This window comes from Poecilia formosa, unplaced genomic scaffold, assembly GCF_000485575.1.
Source record: "Poecilia formosa unplaced genomic scaffold, Poecilia_formosa-5.1.2 Scaffold111, whole genome shotgun sequence".
Taxonomy (NCBI): Eukaryota; Metazoa; Chordata; class Actinopteri; order Cyprinodontiformes; family Poeciliidae; genus Poecilia; species Poecilia formosa.
In genome coordinates, this window is record NW_006800050.1 from 1,644,119 (window position 1) to 1,662,911 (window position 18,793).

An 18,793-nucleotide genomic window follows, 5' to 3' on the forward strand; every position below is an offset into this window, starting at 1 on the left:
ATTTCTTTAGTGTAAAAGGGTTTTTTTCTTTATTTTTTATGGCTTTGGGCTTTTTGATTTTTATTTATTGAGTTTAAATAGTAAAACTTATATTATTTTCATTTATTCACTGATGTGAGCCACTGATTGTTGGAGGCTTTGTCACAACAAGGTTCAGTTGCATTGAGTTGGTCAATATTGATTTTATTGGATTCGCCACTTTAAATATCGTAGCTTGTCATTGATTATTTTCTGACCACTCGTTTTTCTTTTCACTCTGTGAAAATAAGAATCGTCCATGAAGCAGATAAAATGTGAACGGTTCATCACTGTATACAGAGTAAAGTTATTCGTTTAATTAAAATTATACTAACACATTTTTGATGTTCAGGTTAAAAAGCAGTTGCTTCAAACTCAATTAAGATCAGTTCATGCCCCCTGGTGGTAGCAACAGGTTATCACACACGGAAATTAAGACTCACTGTGATAGGGTCATTCAAATGTTTTCCAATGCCTGCAGTTTATTTTCATGGTTATATATATATATATTTATAAACTAATGAGATGTGTTTTTCTCTAATTAACTTAAAATATTGGTGAAATGGGCAGTTATAAGCATTTCAAGAGGAGACCTCAGACATTCGAGGACTTTAGCTGAATGGTTGTGGTTCATCATCTGTACGTGTCCACCTGCTGGACAGCCAGACACTTGACCTTTTGTGACTTACCCTCCTTGTGTAGCGCGTCAGTGACTGTCAAGTCAGCAGTTTTCCCCATCATTTTTCTAGACAGAACATTTTTGTATTAAAAGAATTGATCTTATTCAATATTCTAAATCTTAAAGACAGTTTATTATTATTAGTTGTGAATCATCAAAATGAGCAGAAGTGAAACATCAGTGTGTGCAATGAATCTAAATGAGTATCGCTACTTGAATTCATTTTTTTGATGATATCCTAATTTCTTTACTGCAGTGACTGCAAAGAAACAAATGAGCGAAACTGTTTCAGTCGAAAGTTTTAATTACCAAAAACAAAAAGTTGTTTACAGTTAGGAAGCGGAACAAGCATCAAAGACCGTCGATTCGCTCCATCATTCCAGCTCAAACCAAATCACTGCTTTCAACTTGAAATGGTAATGGACAGAAATCACCTGAGATAAGTTTGCATACAAACTAAAGTGACACAACTGCTGGTCTTTTACCTCTCTGGCAGAAATATTAACAAATAAATCAACTTAAGGCATTTGGTAATATTGTGTAAATACAAAAAAACAAAACAAAAAAAAACGAATATGCTGGCTGCATCAACACAGGACAGGATAATATCTGGAATAGCATGAAGATACAGTACTGAAAACTCTTTGTACGTACATTTAATGGATCTGTACACTGAAGGTAGGCTGACGCTTTGGCTAAAGTTGATTTTGCATTTATTGAATAAGTTTTTTTTTTTTTAATTTGGTTTTAAATTAACCTTCAATAAAAATGCGCAACTCATGACAAGAACAAATTAAAAATCTTTTTGATGTCTTCCAGCCACCCAGTCTTTTGTCTCACTAGATGTTTTCCCTTTCAGCAGCAGGAGCAGCAGCATCTCAAGGACTCGAGGCAAGAGGAGAGAAGAAATGTCTTTTCTCCTCCTGCCCTCATTTGCTGCCGAGCGACAGCTGCGTTCGCTTCGCCGTGAGCTCAGAACAGCAAAACAAAGCTCTTTCTGCGTCTCTGCAGGTCGTGCGGATGGAAGCTCAGCCATAAATGGACAAAGAATGCGACTTTCGGAGGAGGCATGCGAGAATCGAACGCTTTGAGTCACTCCTGGCGTAAAAGCAGGACAGAAATTCAGCTCCTGCACCCAGACGCTTGTTTCGCTGTCGTCCTCCTCACGTTTTCGAATTTTTCATCTGGTTATTGTAAAGCACTTTCCAGTCTGATGGTAAAGTAAACATGATAAACATCTAAAAGCCATTTTAAATATTGAGTATTTATTGTTTGAAAAATAACAACTTAAATACTTCTTCTTGGAAGATTAACACAGAATGTCTACACAAATAACCCTTTTGTCTTTTCCAGAAAATAATTTACAAAGTAATGATATTAGACTGGATGGGGTATTGCTGAGGTCAAAGTGGGTTTTAGATCCTCATTTACTGCAAGCTCTTAACGACAAGATGTTATTTTGCAGATCAAACCGTCCCAGAGGCAGCTTTGGGCTCTGGGCTTCTTGAAGGCTGTCTGCAGTCACGTTATCATTCGTATCTCTTAGAAATGTGTTACGGATCATCTGAAATGTTCTGAGGAGGCCAGGTGTGTCGGCTTAGGTGAGCAGCTGCCTGATTTCCCGGTGAACGTAGCACAGGAAGTCCATGTAGGAGGCGCCGCCATGCAGGCCTTTGTCCTCCACCAGGAGCTGACGGAACAACATCTCCGGTTTGTCTCTCTGCCTCACGATCTGCAGCTGAGCAGGATGAGAGAAATGTTACAGGTTTGCTCTTTGTAAAGGAGCTGGAAACGTCATGATGATGTGAGGACTCCAGGTAACACGAGGAGAAACTGTTCCGACTTTCTCACTTCCTCTTATTTTATTGGGATTTTATGTGGTAGAGTAGTGCGTGATTAATTCTTAATGATTTTTTTTTTACTAATATTCTATAAACTGTGCATTTATTTATTTATTTTACTTTACATCTACATGTTTCTCATAAATACTGACACCATACACCAGCCTTATAAATCAAATTCTGAACTTTCACCTTTTGTCACATTACAATCACAAAAATTCAATCTATAACACAATGGTATTGTAAAGTAGAAGGAAAAAAATATGATTTAACTTCTAAAAATATCTGAAAAGCTGTGTGCATTTGTATTTATCACCAAAAAATAGGTCAGTGCAACTTGTCTAAATAGTAATTAGTCCACCTGTAGGTAAATACAAAGTTATGCAGACATTTGAAGAAGGGTTTGGTTATAAAATAATACATGCTTTGAACAGTTATGTTGCAAAGAATGGGCAGACATTTAATTCTCTTAAAGCTCTGAGGTTCATTTCAAGCTAAAAGTGTTTCTACTAAAGTATCTCGGGGTGAATACATGTTACTAGCACGTACTGTGAGAAAATATGGAAACCACAAATTATTTTCCTTCCACTTTACATATATGATCTCTTCTTGTGGGTTTTATCATGTCCAGTCCTAATAATTGTTGCTTTATCATTTAAAAGTGTATCTTTTACTCTTCTTTTCCTCCTTTGGAAGCAGCTCGTTATTGTTTTAGTCGTTACCTTCATAGAGTTTGGCCTTTTCTCCAGCAGCTCACTGATGATGCCTCGGACCTTCTTTGACAGCGGGTTGTCCAGCTCTGGCAGTGTGAACTAAGCACACAAAGAAGGTTAAAGTTTAAAGCACAGGTTTGTAATATTGATTCTACTAATGGTTACAAGAGCAGAAGAAGTCGCCTTTGTGATTCTAGGCCACATTAACACACGCAGTTGTTCTAGTTCCCATTAAATTCATCTGGAGACTAAAGCGACAAACCGTTTCATCCCGTACGTAATGAGATGATTTCTCACCATGTGTTCTTGCTGCAAATGGGCGAGCGAGGGCACGTTGAAGAGGCTCTGGATCAGATCCGGCGGGCTCGCTTGGCCCAGCCACAGGAAGATGGCGTGCCCGTTCTCCAGCAGAAACAGGCCGGAGTCTGAGAGGCGTTCCTCAGAGCAGCGGACTGGAGCAGGCACCGCCTCGCCGCTAGCGTCCACGTCGTGCTGGGAGACGGGAAGCATGGTTTCGCTGACGTTTTGATCAAAGAAACCGCTGACCAGGCACAGTTTGTCTGCTTGCACCTACCAGTGGGATGAGGCGTGGGTAGAGCTGCAGCTGGCTGTCCTCCACCCCCATAGCCATGACAGACAGCCGCTGGTGGGCCCTGTCATCTGTGGAGAGCTCAGTGCTGCCCACTAGTGGAGCCGTTTTCATCAGGCTGTTCATGTAGACTGGGAACACTTTCATGGAATCAGGCAGGATCAGCTGCATGCAGAAAAATACAGTCAAACAGGAGCTTTTGATGCCAAAACGAGAATCGCTCAATGTTAATTTCTTTATTTCTCCGACCTGGCTTGCAGCCGATGGGCTGGCGCAGTTCTTCCTGTAGCAGGCCAACATGTGGGCCGTCTGGTTGACCAGGATGTCCCTCACGTTCTTCACAGGCTGGTTCAGTATGGCACGGTAAGCTGGAGGCAGTAAGGCTCAACTTTTAAACACTTACGCAATTCTTTAAATATGGCATTTAAGACAAAAGCTCAGTGTTTCTTCACATTTCCTCCAATTTCAATGAAAAGAAGAACATTCTTGTCATCTAGTTAGAAACATTTACAGTAAATTTGCTCCAATCACCTTTCAAAAAAAAAAAAAAAAGGCTGATATAGCAGAAACTATAAGAAATAAAACTGATAAAAGTTTGCGAAACTGTTTTGGAAACCTGTGTGTCACACACAACGAGATGTTTTGTTTGAGCCTCGTCTGCCTAAATGACATCCGATGCATCCGATGCCCTCTACTGGTTTCTGTGATTCAGACACAAATAGCTGTTTTTACATTCCTGACTGGTGAGCCAGCGAGTGCCTGCACCAGCTTCTCCTTTGTTGGGTTCAACTAGAATATTTAATCCTTTCAACCAGAGGACACTTTTTTTTTCTACTTTAAGCGATAAAACAGGAGCTGACCTGATTTGGCGAAAAAGTTGATGAGGGAGTCCGTCTCGCAGCACTTGTACATCTCGGACAGCTGCGAGGTGCAGTTCAGACTCAGGTTGTGGATGCGGAGGCGTCGCTGACCGCTGATGGTGGTATACAGCAAAGCGCACTGGGAATTAAAGAACAATGAAATGTTCTCACAGGATCCGTCGCCATGTTATTAAGCGGATCTTGTTTCTGAGAGGCGGACCTGCATAAAAGCCCCCAACTCCTCGCTGAGAGCGTCATCGTGCTTGAACTCCACGGTCACAGCCTTGTCGCAGTCCACAGCCGCCATCTCCACGTCCGTGGTGTTGTTCATGTAAATGGCCCCGAAGAAGTCTGTGGCCCTGAAGCCTGGAGGGACACACACACACACACACACACACACGGCACTGTGCAAAACATCTGTTGGCCAATTTTAACAATAGGAAGTAAAGGTTTGCTTTTCTTTACCTGTACTGGTGCGGACTCTCATCACGGCATCGAATCCCAGGCTCTTCTGCAAATCCTTCCTCAGGTCTCTGAGGAAGTGCTCCCCATCGGTCGCCACCTGCCAGCAGATGGCACTATTGTCACTATTTGGTCTGTTTGGTCAAACAGGCTGAGAAATTAGCAAAAGTAAATACATCCTAACATCTCAGAGGAATTTAGATTTCATTTTGTGACTTAATTAAACTTTGCATGAAGAATATGTTTATATTATCTTTAAAAGATTGGGTGCAAGAAATAGAAAACGCTATACTTTAAACATCTTTTAGGACTTTGTTAGATGCTTTGACAAGTATAAATCAAGGTGTAAATGTATTACGGTTTTTACAAATTAAATCTAGCTACTAAATAAAAAAAGTGCATAACTTGAGCATCAGAATTAATGCACGTCTTTTCAGTTGTTTATGAAAACAATCCTTATTGTTTATTTGTTGTGTAACTACTAACATTTTTTTTTAAATAATCTTTTTAACATTTTACTTTTTGTCAATCTAAAAACTGGACTCGTTTCCTACACAGTGAGTGAAAAGCCGTCTTGAATAAAATTCTCCTGCTTTTTGTAATATTTAGATACTCCACCAGAGGGCAGAAGACAAATAAAAGATCTTGACTTGGGAAAACAAGTATCAAATATTTTATATGTGGCATTAGAGAATTCAGTTTAACTAACAAAAAGATCGTCTTCATAAGTGGGTTACTTTAGTTATTTGTTCCTCTGAATTATGTAGATATTTTTGTAGCATAGTTTAGACATTTTCTAGATCTGTTTAAATTGCAAAGTTATTTATTTCATTAGTTTAGTGCACGCGTCGTCTCAAGGCACTTCAGAGAACAAACTGATTACATTTGTAAAAGAAATTTAAGACCATATCAATCAAACTAAATGGGTTCCACTTTAATCAAAAGCATTTCACTTTGATTCTAGTGAGAACACAAAGCAGTCAAATGCTAGTTTTCCATCTCGGGGAGCACAGCTGTTTCCATTCAGCTCTTTACTTTGCAGCAATCCCTCCTCCTGTTTGAGCATAAGGTAACACTGACACAGCTCCACGTAATCATAAAAATGACTCAGAGGAGAACCATAAGAGTTGCAAATTGTGCTTCTGCAGTGTCTTGAGAGCTTGTTGCGCAACAAGACTGGAAGTATTTAGTCTGAGCTCCTTACCTGGAAGTTATTGTACTTATAGACGGAGCCTCCGGTGTGTGAAGGCACGTCGGCCATGGAGGCCAAGTCGAGGTACTGGCTGGGGAACAGGAAGAGATCAACGCAGCATCCTTGTGCCACGCAGTCTTTAGACAGCTGCTCATACACTCCTTTCTGAGGCTGGAAAAGGGTCTATTGTACAAACAAGGCCATCAGTGTTGGGTAAGACATCATTCACTCTTAATGAGCAGATTATAAACTGACATTTAAAGAAAGTTCATCTAAAAAAGGAGCTCACTTTCTCCTTGTCGGTGTTGACCAGCTTTTTGTCGTCTCTGTTCTTCAGTTTCCCCGGAGCCTCAGCGGTGGGCATGGACGAGTGGAAGATGAAGAGCTTCCCGCTGCACTCTGCTGCCTGGAAGGACGACAACAGATCACACGCAAATCTGACTGGGTTGGCACAGTTTGGCTTGTGTAGCAACAAAAATCTGTGCAAAAAAAGTCCAGAAGTGGAGCAAACTGGTATGTAAACAGTATAGTTCTGAAATATTGTGTTCTATCTGCTTCTTCCAGTTAACCATAAACCCTGATCTTGCATCAGAGAAACAAGCCGTCTGTTAGCTTTAACTGAACACAAACAATAGATTGAGAAAATAAACTGCTGCTTGCCTAAGTGGACTCCAGTCTGTAGTCCCATAAATCTGAAACAATGATCACTTCAAACACTGCTTTCAGTGTTTGTGTGTGATTTTAGTTGTTATTGTCCTGTGGTTTCATATTTTGAATTGATATTTTTTTATTTGTATGCTGGTTTGTCTGATTTTTACTTTGTGCAACCATGGACTGCTAATGGAGTTTGAATGAACTGCATCCAGTGCTATTCAGATATACAGGAAGATTGACTGGGAGAAAGCTCTAAGTACCAAAGTTTTCCATAAGTCATGGAGGGGACCTTTAAAGAGACAAGAGCACATATTTCTACTTCTACATATAGAAGCAGAAATATAGAAAACAGAATCCTTCGGCCTGTGAGAACCCGACACACAAACGGAAACAGGTTTCAGTGCACATATAAACTCAAACCAGTGCATGACGACGTGGATGATGACAGGAAGTGCCGCCGTGTCCCCCCTACACGCTGACACATGTCACACTGTTGCTAACCTTAAACGCCTCCACTCCAGCCTGGATGACGGGAGCGAAGACCGTCTCGCTCTCGTTGGTGTCTGCAAACATGTCGGGGATTTGATCCAAGAGGCTGAAGAGAGGAGAGATTAAAAGCTGGTCAAAGCCAACAGCTGCCAGCCCTGTTGACTGAATGGGGGCCGTCAGCGGAGACATTTGCTCGCTTCCAACTTGCAGTCGGCAGGCACTCATTTTTTGAGATATGCATCTTACTTGTAGATGACGGCCCTGGAGTCCTGGTAATTCACGAGAAAGCCGTCGAGCAGAGGGACGAACATTTCGGCTATGTCTGACACCACCATCATCTGCGGCTGGGCCAGAGCGCTCTTCACGTTGTAGAAGTGAAGCACCTTGTTATAAGTAACAAAGCCCACTTTTATTGCTGAGGCCTCTGCTCCATCCTCCCTGGAATCAGCCAAAAAAAATAAATATATATATATATATACACACACACACACACAAAGGACTTTAAGGAGGGGATCGGGTTCCCTTCAGGGTGGCCTCAACTAGTATCAAGCCAGGCGCAGAGATCGGAGGAGAGGAAATATTCTATTAGTTAAGGAAACAAATAACTGGATTAGTTCTGGGGGAAAGTTATTTTCTCTCATTAAGACACAAATTTGTTAACCTGGATATCTTGGATATAGCAAACCCACAGTTCTGATCCGAATATTAATATGCAAGGTTTAATGATTTGTTCTTTTGCTAGGGTGCAGTGTCACAAGAACCGGTTGCAAGTCTCTGATCCACACAGGGTAAAAATACAAATATAAACAGACGCACCAACAATGGGTAACTCTTATAAACTGGAACATCTGTGTCTTCTAAACAGTGAAATGAATGTTACAACACCACTGAGAGGGGAACCATCTGGCCCAAAACCTTCATACTCGACTGAGCTCCGGAAGAACCAGCTCAACGCCATCTTGAAAAAAGCTCAGCAGTGAAAGGAGACAAACAATTAGTTGCTTGGCAACACTGAAGGCAAGTTCCAACTATTGCTTCTTGATTTTCTTTTTTTTTTTTTTCAGAACTTCCTTTAATAATTTTATTTGTGCACATTTCTGATGCTCCTAAAGAGAGAGATTAAATATAGTAGAGCTACATGAGCTCTGCCAATACTGTCAATAGAATAACAAACATCCTTCTATAAATATACTAGATAGAAGCTTGTTGATGGTGGTTTCTCTGAAAGATATTTAGCAAAACATTTGAGCTTTATTCAAACATGTATTTGTATTTTTGACCCTGTAAATTAAGAAAATCTACCATAAATTCAGAGTTGTACCTTGAATTCTTACTTTTAAACTTCATTACACTTTTGTGATGCCGTTTTAACCATCCAACAAAACGGTCAAAGTTAAAATATAATGCCTACAAGACTATGAAATCATCTGGAACTGGACTGTGAATTATGAAAGAGGGGTCTTACTAAATCTGACTTTGAAAACCTCTGAATCAAAAGGTTTGAGCTGCATGAAGCAAAACAGACAAAGAAGAAGAAGAACAGTTTAGACAAGAACCTGGCTTATCTTTGGGCTTCACTGCATTGTTTCATTTAACAAGAAGTCCTTCCAAGTCAAGTATAAACATCCCTGCAGGACTGGAACATGATCCAAGAGGGGTTTGCTTGGTGATGTTTGGCTTCTTTTGAGAGCTATATTTGTGATTCATGGACACATGAATAAAGAACCTCTTCATCTCACCATTAGCGTTAGCTCAGTCTACAGGTATTCTGAGTCTGCAGGTATTCCACAAAAACCCACTCATATTTACCACAACACAGAAGACAATCACACTTTGCCAACACTGCAAGTGCCAAATGCTATTTCCATATAGTTCTATTTAACTTATCCAGATTCGCATTCCCTCTAAAGGAAAAGTACGACTCATTAACGGCTTTGACGTTCAGCTGTGTCCTCACTCTACATAATTTGGTTTGCTTTTTAATGTAACTTTTTAATGAATGCCATATTAATTCGGCACACATTTGGCAGGACAGGTGGCCAACATAAGCAAGTCGAACTGAACTGACAGATTTTTATCCACGGTATGTTTTTGGCATCATCTAAGCTATAAAGTCATGACAGCAAAAAGAACAGAGATATTGTTGCTGGCACTAAAGGAGCATGTAAGGAGTAACCTAGAGAAGAGCAAGCTGTTCTCAAAGATAAATCAAAATGTCAGCAAAAGGTGGATGAAGCTCAAGGAGTTCTGTTTTTATCATTTCACTGATAGCAAAACTATGAAACCTTCACTTGACTCAAAGAACAAACTGTTTTTGCTGATTTTTTTTTTTTTAAATCAGAAAAGCGTTTTGTTTTTTTCTCCCCCAATTAGTCAGATGTTGGATGCGAATTGTAGCACCGATTTACTCGAATGGGAATAAACAAACTGGTTTTTAGTATTATTGCTTGTACCTGGGCAGCTTCTCCAGCAGAGTCTTGAGTTCATCGCATACCAGTTTGACCAGTCCGCTTTTGATGTTGGTGTAGGACACATCAATCATGAAGATATAGGCAGGAGGATTGGGAGGCTTATTGTTCTGCGAGGGGAAAAAACGCAGTAGTTTATTCTCTCAAGATGGACAACTAGTGACATAAAAGTGATTTCTTCTTGCTGTAAGCACACAGTAACAATTTCTTAAGTTGACACTTAAAGGGAGGTGGTCACAAAACAGCTTCCATGACAATTCTCCATTATGCCGTTTAACTAATGGAGTTAAACAGATCGGTGTAAGCCCCGCTCCTCAACTTGCGATTTTGACAGATAAAATTATTTGATGTTGTCACTGCTGGAACAGGAATCATGAAATAAATACAGTTGATTAATTATCTGCATCACCTATTATAAGATTGCATTTTAATGATTTTATGACATATGCAATAATTTAGGCACTTGATTAAACTTTATTTAATTGTACATTTAGTTATTAAAGATGCATTTATTTAATTTTGTCCGTTTTGGTCCTCCATATTTTACCAATCAAATGACTTCTGAAGGCAAATGATTGGTAAAAAAAAAAGTGGATTTTATTTAGCAATCTCAAAGGAAGGGGGCTGAATATATATGGATGTCAGAATTGTCAAACTTTTATATGCAAAAAAAAAAAAAAATCTATGTCCACATTTTGTTTTAGTTCTGTAAAAAAACAAGAGTTGTACTTGTGTTTGAAAGGTTTCACTCTGATTGCTTTGTTTCATTTGTTGTAAGCAGAATAAAAATAAATCAGTGGAGTGACTAAGTTGAAACCTCTCCTGCTGTTTACATTAGCAGCTGTCCTCATTTGGGACACAGATAATTTACATCACCGTCTCCCCATTGTCCCCTGTTTTCAGTGTGCTCAAGACTTTTGTCCAACCCTATGTCCTTGCCAGACTAATTCGTACAATGAGTAACAGTCTCTGGAAAATCTTGCGTACAGTATTGGCGCTCTTATGGTCGGATCCAACTGTGGTGTTTATAATCAGTGCCATAAACAGGAACAGAGCTGATAAATGTAGTTATTTCTCTGTATTAATCAGATCATTTTAAGTCAGCATTGTGTAAACAGGATAACTGCAGCCAGATCTGTTCTTGTAGTTTACCTTGCAATAATCAAGCGTGGCAACAAACTCATAGGATCCCAGGGAAAGCTCAGGCCTCTCGTAGAAGTCCACCCTACGGCCCATGTGGTCCAGGTGTTGAAAGTAGAAGACCGGCACTTGACAAGAAAGCAAAGAATGACACATAATGTAACCTTCTCTCATATATTATTTCACTCCTTATTACATTAACAGAATTTAACACAGTCTCATTTTCTTCGTGCCATACCTTCATTGACACAGTTGCAGAAACTGCACTGATAGCGACGACCGCCGTCGATGAACTGCATGTAGGGGCACATGTAGGCCTTGCATCGATTGCAGCGTATTGGGCCCGTCTCGCCATGGTTCACAACATACAGAGGAGTCTGAACAACAGAAGAAACCTGTTAAAAGATGTGCTACAAGGTTGCCATATGCTAAAGTTTTCAGTTGCAGTGTAAAAAAAAAAGTTCAAAGGGCAAGGATTCTTTTGAGAGGCACTCTGCCAACTTCCTATCAACTGAAGAGTTTTCCAATGATCCTTTTATGCATGAGAAACTAAACGCCGCTTTAAATTATGTTAAGATAATAGTTTACTACTAGAACAACAATATTTGAGAGAATTTAGTATTCTACAGGTGTTTTCTAGGTTCACAAATTAAAACCAGTTACACAAAGTAACTCTTATGCACGATAAGATGATTTTTGAGCTATGTCCAAATGCAATGCACTCAATAAGTGAGGAGAAAATATCACCTTTGAGACTTTTTGTCCAAACCGCATTTGTTTTTTATTTGCCCCAGTAGATCTAACGCTAGGTCTAAAGCCAGATGAGGAGAGCTAACATTTCCTAAAAAGGCCGTGTGGCATCTGGGACAGAGTGAGCGGAGGTGGAAAATATCTAAGTGAGTATTCTTCTTCCAACAATTATCTAAAGGAGGTTATTCAAAGGACAAATTAAGTCCTTCAAACAATGACAATTTCTTTGGGGGGAAAAAAAAAGTGAAATTCAGGCATATGGTAATAAGTGTGTTCACTAATTGAATAAAACCAAGTGTAAATGCCACTACAAGCAGATAGATATAAACAGCTTTAGTGAACTCGGCATAATTTAGAGCTCATGCTGCATTACAAAAGAAAAAGTCAATTTCGTCTGTAGACAGACAAAACAGTACAAGAAAAGAACCATCCAAGTGTTGAATAAACGCTCGACTAACATCAAAACATTGCTGTTTAAATGAATCGTAACCTTATCTTCCTTCTCTGTGTGATGGTCCGAGTAAAAGTGAAGCTTACCTCATTTTTGGGCAACTTAGCAAATGGTTTAATGATGGAAGCAAGAGGCACTTGGCACTGTTTGGCCAGCTCAGCGGTGCAGGGCAGTGAGTACGTCGTGCAGCGTATAAATCTTGGACTGGCATTCCCTGAAGTCAGCAAAACAACATTTCAGTATCGCCGGACACATCAAAATGAGAAACACTTTTGTTCTAATTGTAGCTAATTTATTTATCACTATCAAAGTAATGTTGCAACTTAACCAGACATTGTAAATGTATTAAAAACATTGTATTTCATAACATAATAAAATGCATCTTAAATTGAACACTGCTGTTGCTCTAAAAAGGAAAAAGAAGAAATATATTTCTGGTAGTTATGATACTTAAAACTAAGAACAAATGTTCATATTGAACATATTCCTATTGTTTGACCTGCATTAAATGAAAGTTTTTCAAGATTACTGCTTTGAGGATCACTCTCAACCGAAGCTCAGACACATCAACCAGAAATAAAGAGCCTATTATATTGGGTATGTTGGATAATGTGGGATATGTTTCATATTCATATAATCCAGCCAGTAGATTAAATGGAGGTACAAACAAACCAATCACAGGCGTTTGTCTTCTGTGACGTCAGAGAGCCTCACCATTGAATCAATTATGTACAAATAAAACACAAACCAATACCAGTGGTCTGAGTAGTCATTTAGGATTGTTTCAGATCGAAAATATTGGCACCTTGATCCTGAACTGTGAAGTCAGTGGTGACAAGAGGTGGGACCTGTCCTCTGATGTTTGTGCTAAAGACCTGTCCTCCCAGCCTCGCTTTGTCATCCTCAATAACCTGGGTCTAAATGCAGAAAGGTTGGAGTAAAAAAAGGTTTACTTGATAATCCTTCAGAATTTGAGAGTAGAACAAACACACGTATGAAATTAAAGCAAGGTTGTTTATGGATTTGCCAACAAAACAAACAATTGACTCAGAATGAACAACTACAGCAGAAAAGATTGTAATACAGCAGGTATAATTTATGCACACTCACTGTGCTCGGTATAGAATCAGGATCCAGTTTCTTCTGAGGGGGACCAGCAAGTCCACCTGGAGATCCAGGAAAGGCCCCTGGCATGCCTGGCTGGGGTCCAGACATGAGTCCCCCAAACTGACCTGCAAGTTTAAGAAATGCATCATAATCAGAATAATGAATCAAAGAAAAAAAATTAAGGTTCTACTCAAAACATGTGCCTTTGATTAATATTTTAATTTTCCTTATGGCTTATGAAGACTTGGAATGAGTCCAGTGTTGCCAGTCCTCTGAAGACAAAATTCATAGTGGTATACACACATCATGGATAAGTTTCCACCTCTACTACCAGGCTCCTGAATGCAGAACCACGGACAAAGATTTGCTACCTCCAGGAGGCCATAGTAGGAACTTCTTGCTCCGTCTAACTATGCAGACGAATATTCAGCTCCTTTTTTTAATAGGAAGATTTTACATGTTGTATGTTTTTTAAAATCTTTATCTACATGTTAACATTTTAACAAATCAAAACCAGGTTTTTCTTTCACCGGTGTACTTTATACTTCAGAGCCAGTGATGCAAAGCGATTAGAAGGTCTAAGTGTAGAAAGACTGCATGTTCTGTCCTATAAAGGGTTTGATTCTTAGTTAGTTCTGACATTATACTGAATAAATATAATATTAATATAATGTATGTGAAAAATATATAATTTAATACAACAAATAACCCTGCTGTGAAAGGCATTGCAAGCTTGTTACCTGATTGCTGTGGGTAACCTGACGGAGCAGTGGGTCCTGTACCATGTTGCTGGAAAGCTCCTTGGCCTGAAGGTGGAGGTCCAGGAAAAGGCCTGTTCATGCCTGCCATTGGCGGCCCAGTCATCGACTGTCCTCCCATTGGCGGCCCAGCCATCTAATGTCCTCCCATTGGCGGCCCAGTCATCGACTGTCCTCCCATTAGTTGTCCTGATGCCGGCATATTTGTAAGGGGTGACTGTGGCGGAGACATCTGATTCTGAGAGGCCATGTGTGGTGCTGGGGCTGAATGCATCTGTGGCTGACCCATTGCTGGAGCTGGTGTCTGGAAATGTTGCTGGGCAGCAGAGCTTGTTGGAGGAGGGGGGTGGCTCTGCATGGCGCCTGGGGCTATGAGGACAAGGCAAAACATTAAGAAATGTCAGGTGTTAAAGATAACGGAAAACTCTGAAGTATCAGTAAACAACAACTTTACCATAGCTGCCCAGGTTCATAGCACTCATCTGATTAGCAAGCTGCTGCGTTGGAGGGGCAGGCGATGCCATGCTGTTGTACACAGAGTGTGAAGGCTGACCATAAGGAGGAGAGGCAGCCGATGGAGAGGCATACCTGTAGAAGGTTAGAAAAGATTATTTAATTAAAACTGATTCAGTGGATTCTACTAATGACAGAATACCTCCTACCTAAGGTATTGGTAGTCTTAAGGTAATATTTAGAAAGTATTTGCGCTCATGACCTTTTATGGTGTAAGGTCAATGTTTTATACCTTCGCCAAATGTTATGATTTCACTGAATTTCCCTTTCTATCCAGCTGCTGTTCCAAGGAATTTACCTTTGGGGATGAGCACCGTTCTGCTGCACACTTGGATTGTACTGACTGGATACAGGAGGCGGTGGCATTGCTGCAGGCGAGGTAGGAGGTGACTTCATCATACCTGCAATGAATAACAGATAGTCTTCTACTGCTATGTATTACATAAATACATGTCATCAAGCTTGGAGGAAGCAACACTTAGATGGTTTTGGTGTGTGAATTGGAGGTATGTTGATGTATTGGACAAAAGATGTTAAATATGACGCGGAAAAAAGGAAGGTCACAGAGAAGGTTCATGGATATAGAGAGATGTGACAGAGGAAAATGACAGGATTATGTCTGAAAAATTATTAAAACACAATGCAAAGTGAAATTATTTCATGGAATGACTCTTTAAACAAAGCTTGAAAGTATTAGGTAGTAGAGAAGTTTATATCCAGCTCTGACACTTTTTCCTGTGGCTGAGAAGCAGATGCTTTCCACCTACAAGTTTGTAAAGTCAGGACATTTGTTGAGTAAGAAGCTGCTAACTTACTTAATGGTTTATAAAAACATAAACAAAATTATTTTAAAATTAACAGGGAGAAATACAAGGATGCCTATTTGAGTGGGTTGAGATATTGCTGCAGTAGTTTAGACTAGAATATTGCAAACGTCTAATCCAGTGTAAATCCACGCATGAATCGATGGCTGTGTTGAGATTTAAGATTAACATGCACCCTGGCTGACTGAGAGAAATGTAGACAGGGCTAAGCAAGACCACTCATAGTTGGCATTAGAAGCTGGTCCTGTGTGATCAGATCTCTGTTACCCACGTTAGATGCAAATCACTGCAGAGCAACATCACTTGGTGAGTTGTCAGCAGAGAAATAAACAGGACATCAACACGTCTGCTGATGTTTTCAGTCAGTGTCTTTTCACAGCTAGAGTGAGATGAAGATGATCCACTGTGGCAGTGCCAAAAGGAAGAAACTAAAAGAAGATGCACAAACATAAACTGCTTTTCAAAAGTATTCATAACCATTCAGCTTCAGCACTGATGCAGTGTTAGTTTCGTGTCACTGATAACATTTCAAAGGTAGGCCAAAAGCTTTTTGTAGTAGCATTTAAATTGGAAAAATGTCTGTACATGAGAGCTGGTTGCAGCAGTGATTTAATGGAGCAGGAAAACTTGCACGCAGTGGGGAAAAAAATGAAATACTTAAATAAAATATTGATAACATGAGCTGGATTGAGCAGATTCAATTCACACAAACTGAAACATCTCTTTTAGCATTCTTTTGTAAATGTGATCGTACCTGCTGGTGGAGCATTAAATCCCTGAGGTGGTCCTCCGTAATGTCCATAGAGGGGCTGGGCAGGGGGAGCTCCAAATCCACCTTGGTACCCCCCTATTCCCGGCTGGGCCTGGGAGTATGGGGGCGCAGCTACGTAACCCTGTTGGCTCATTCTGATGGGACGGCTGTCACTGTCTGCTCATACCAACCTGGTAAAACATAAAGTTTATAAAATACATGAATTAGTTCTTTGTGGTTGCTCATTTAATTTTGTATTTTGCGTAAACCGGACGTAAACAAGCAACGTGAACCTCAGCTGAGGTTTGACCTCATTCTGTTATCAACAATGTGTGGCAGACCTTCGACTTTGCTTCCTGATAGATAAAGCAGCATTGCTTCAGTTTAAATTTTCTTCTAAGAACACCACACTGTAAAACGCAGTAAGTTTAACTAAAGTCAACTCAAACAATTAAAGTGTATACTTTAATGCTTATTCAAAATCGACTGCCACTGCTTAATTTAAACATACTTTCATTAGCCTAAAAATAAGTTTTTATTTAGACAATTAAAATAAATAAAAATTATATGAGAAAATAAAATTTAAGGGGAGAAAACTTCTAGCTTACCGTAGATGTACCAGCTTGGTTTATTTAGGACAAGTTTTTTTTTTTATTTGATCCAAATTGAAAATATGTTCAAAAGCTTTAAATTCCTTTCTAATCCTTTTTTTTTTAATAGAAGCTAATGACTTTGTATTTCTTAGATTAGGGAATTATTGTTGACTTTCAATAACTTTTAGCCTACTTCGTGCTGTCACGAAGGTTCGGCTTTATTGATTTCACAAGTACGGCAGTAATTAGGCATGGGTGTGCCTAGTGGATATAAACAACTATTTTACAGACCTGTACACGTTTTCCCAAGATTACAGAAGATAGTCCTACGAGGGATTAAACTCCACTAGCATCGAACCAATATGCAAAAAAGCTCAGCGTTCACTCCAAGTGGGAGGTCCCAGATGATAAGACTGTGGAGACAGCATCATTTTACATGGTATTGTTTTAACAATTGCCATATCTACTGCAATTTGAGATTGAAAAATGTAATTAAGATTACTCTGAAAAAAAAAAAGTTATTAGAACACAACCAGCTGTAATCAATAAAAAACTGTATTAATCTTCTAATCAGATTATGGTGAGCTCTAAGCAAATCCAGCAGAATTACAAACTATTTCAAATGAATTAATACAAGGAAAAAAAACAATATGCGGGTAGACCTACAGTTAATGAATGGAAGTGACTATATAGTTTTAAAGTGGAAAAAATGTGCTGTTGAGTTTTATTATGCACAGGCTCGTTGCACAAATTACAACAAAAATACATCACAATATGTGTACGGGATCTTGCAATTTAAAAATCGTAGCTGTATAAGTTTCAACTAAATCTACGTATTCAAACAGAAAGCTTATGACCCTGCAGCTATAATTAACTTTTTAAAAACCAGCCACTGAGCACAGCTGGGTCATTAAGCAACAGCTGCGTATTAACAACTTCATCTAATGCTTTTAAACCCCGGAAATATGTTATTTTAAACACAATTCGACCTATTTAACACGTACATTGTGACAGTTTTGGTGGGGTTAGAGGTTCTATGCTTGGGGAACTGCGCAACTTCCGAAAATTGCCACGTCAAAGTCCGTTATGATGGGTAAAAAAAGAAAGGAAAAAAAGGCGTTACAACTCTTCATTAATCAAAACACAATTTGCCGGGCATGTTTGCCATTTTGTAAAAGGAATAGTACTTTAATAACATTGGCCTTTATATACGTTTATAAAAACATGACATCACACTGTTACTACATATTAAGGCATCTTTTGCGAGTAAGCGGAAAGCGCTACAAAGTTTCCATCTGTGAGACCACGTTTCACATTAAATGTTACCTGAGGAGGAAATATTATTAATCTGAGGTGTAATGGTGTCATCATTCCTGGTTTGTGTTATTTACCTGAACAGCGGGGCAGAGAGATAGATCCTCTTCTTCTCTGAGAAAAGCGGAGTGCCACGTCAAACTCCACAGAGCACCGGGTCGCTCCGCTGCCGTGACGACGACAAACCAGCCATCTTTACGGGGCGTGAAAGCTTTTCAAAATAAAAGCACCAATGATGAAGACACGCTCTCGCATCAGGGAATTAAAGTAAACTTGACGTCGTTTTCTCAACGAATCACACTGAACCTGTCTCAAATCAACATTTTACAGCCAAATAAAATTCATCTGGTGTCTTTAGATACGGACACTTTTTCATAATCAAGTAGTAATTTTTACTCTGAAGAGTTCGCCATCTGACTTTCATTTTTGTGTGAAGCAGTCAAGCTAACTTTACAGACTGTGTTTTTGGTGTGCGCATGCGTGAAACTGAGGGACCCCATACACGTCAGCAGTCAGAGTTTCATCACCTGAATATAGACAGCCTACCTACTACCTGGTACTTAAACTAGTTTTCAGATTTATTATGCTAAGTAAACATTTTTGATTTATTATATATTAAATCTTTTT

At 39.5% G+C, this 18,793-nt stretch overlaps 2 protein-coding genes and 1 long non-coding RNA gene across 4 annotated transcripts; 1 reads left to right on the plus strand and 2 right to left on the minus strand.

The window, feature by feature from the left end:
• Nucleotides 1-983: 983 nt before the first annotated feature.
• sec24d (SEC24 homolog D, COPII coat complex component) lies at nt 984-14,325 on the minus strand. Its single transcript, XM_016675258.1, has 19 exons — nt 14,154-14,325; nt 13,417-13,538; nt 13,112-13,223; nt 12,393-12,520; nt 11,344-11,482; nt 11,118-11,233; nt 9,951-10,075; nt 7,744-7,935; nt 7,510-7,603; nt 6,644-6,760; nt 6,367-6,537; nt 5,166-5,262; nt 4,921-5,066; nt 4,701-4,839; nt 4,090-4,208; nt 3,826-4,005; nt 3,549-3,743; nt 3,261-3,350; nt 984-2,435 (listed from the first exon to the last, which is right to left on the minus strand). The coding sequence occupies exons 1-19, from the start codon at nt 14,305-14,307 to the stop codon at nt 2,295-2,297; spliced, it is 2,577 nt and encodes an 858-aa protein (XP_016530744.1). The 5' UTR covers nt 14,308-14,325; the 3' UTR covers nt 984-2,294.
• LOC107837078 (uncharacterized) lies at nt 6,477-8,596 on the plus strand. 2 transcript variants are annotated; one of them, XR_001663058.1, is made up of 3 exons: nt 6,477-6,567; nt 6,692-6,799; nt 8,363-8,596. It is a non-coding gene; the product is annotated as an uncharacterized LOC107837078 (long non-coding RNA). The 2 variants fall into 2 exon arrangements; XR_001663057.1 differs by lacking the exon at nt 8,363-8,596 and having other exon boundaries at nt 6,692-7,023.
• On the minus strand, nt 14,292-18,355 carry LOC107837077 (protein transport protein Sec24D-like). Its single transcript, XM_016675259.1, has 5 exons — nt 18,244-18,355; nt 16,263-16,450; nt 14,983-15,085; nt 14,626-14,759; nt 14,292-14,540 (listed from the first exon to the last, which is right to left on the minus strand). Exons 2-5 carry the CDS (start codon nt 16,411-16,413, stop codon nt 14,308-14,310), a joined length of 621 nt encoding a protein of 206 aa, XP_016530745.1. The 5' UTR covers nt 16,414-16,450; nt 18,244-18,355; the 3' UTR covers nt 14,292-14,307.
• Nucleotides 18,356-18,793: the final 438 nt, after the last annotated feature.

Excerpts from the sequence above, each read along its gene's own strand:
- LOC107837077 (XM_016675259.1), bottom strand. The coding sequence starts at position 16,413 with ATGAGCCAACAGGGTTACGTAGCTGCGCCCCCATACTCCCAGGCCCAG. Across the intron at positions 15,086-16,262 it reads ATTTAATGCTCCACCAGCAG|GTATGATGAAGTCACCTCCT; the intron begins GTACGATCACAT and ends TATTCATTGCAG. Across the intron at positions 14,760-14,982 it reads AACGGTGCTCATCCCCAAAG|GTATGCCTCTCCATCGGCTG; the intron begins GTAAATTCCTTG and ends AACCTTCTACAG.
- sec24d (XM_016675258.1), bottom strand. The coding sequence starts at position 14,307 with ATGGCTGGGCCGCCAATGGGAGGACAGTCGATGACTGGGCCGCCAATG. Across the intron at positions 13,224-13,416 it reads CTGATTCTATACCGAGCACA|ACCCAGGTTATTGAGGATGA; the intron begins GTGAGTGTGCAT and ends TTCTGCATTTAG. Across the intron at positions 2,436-3,260 it reads AAAGGCCAAACTCTATGAAG|CTGCAGATCGTGAGGCAGAG; the intron begins GTAACGACTAAA and ends CATCCTGCTCAG.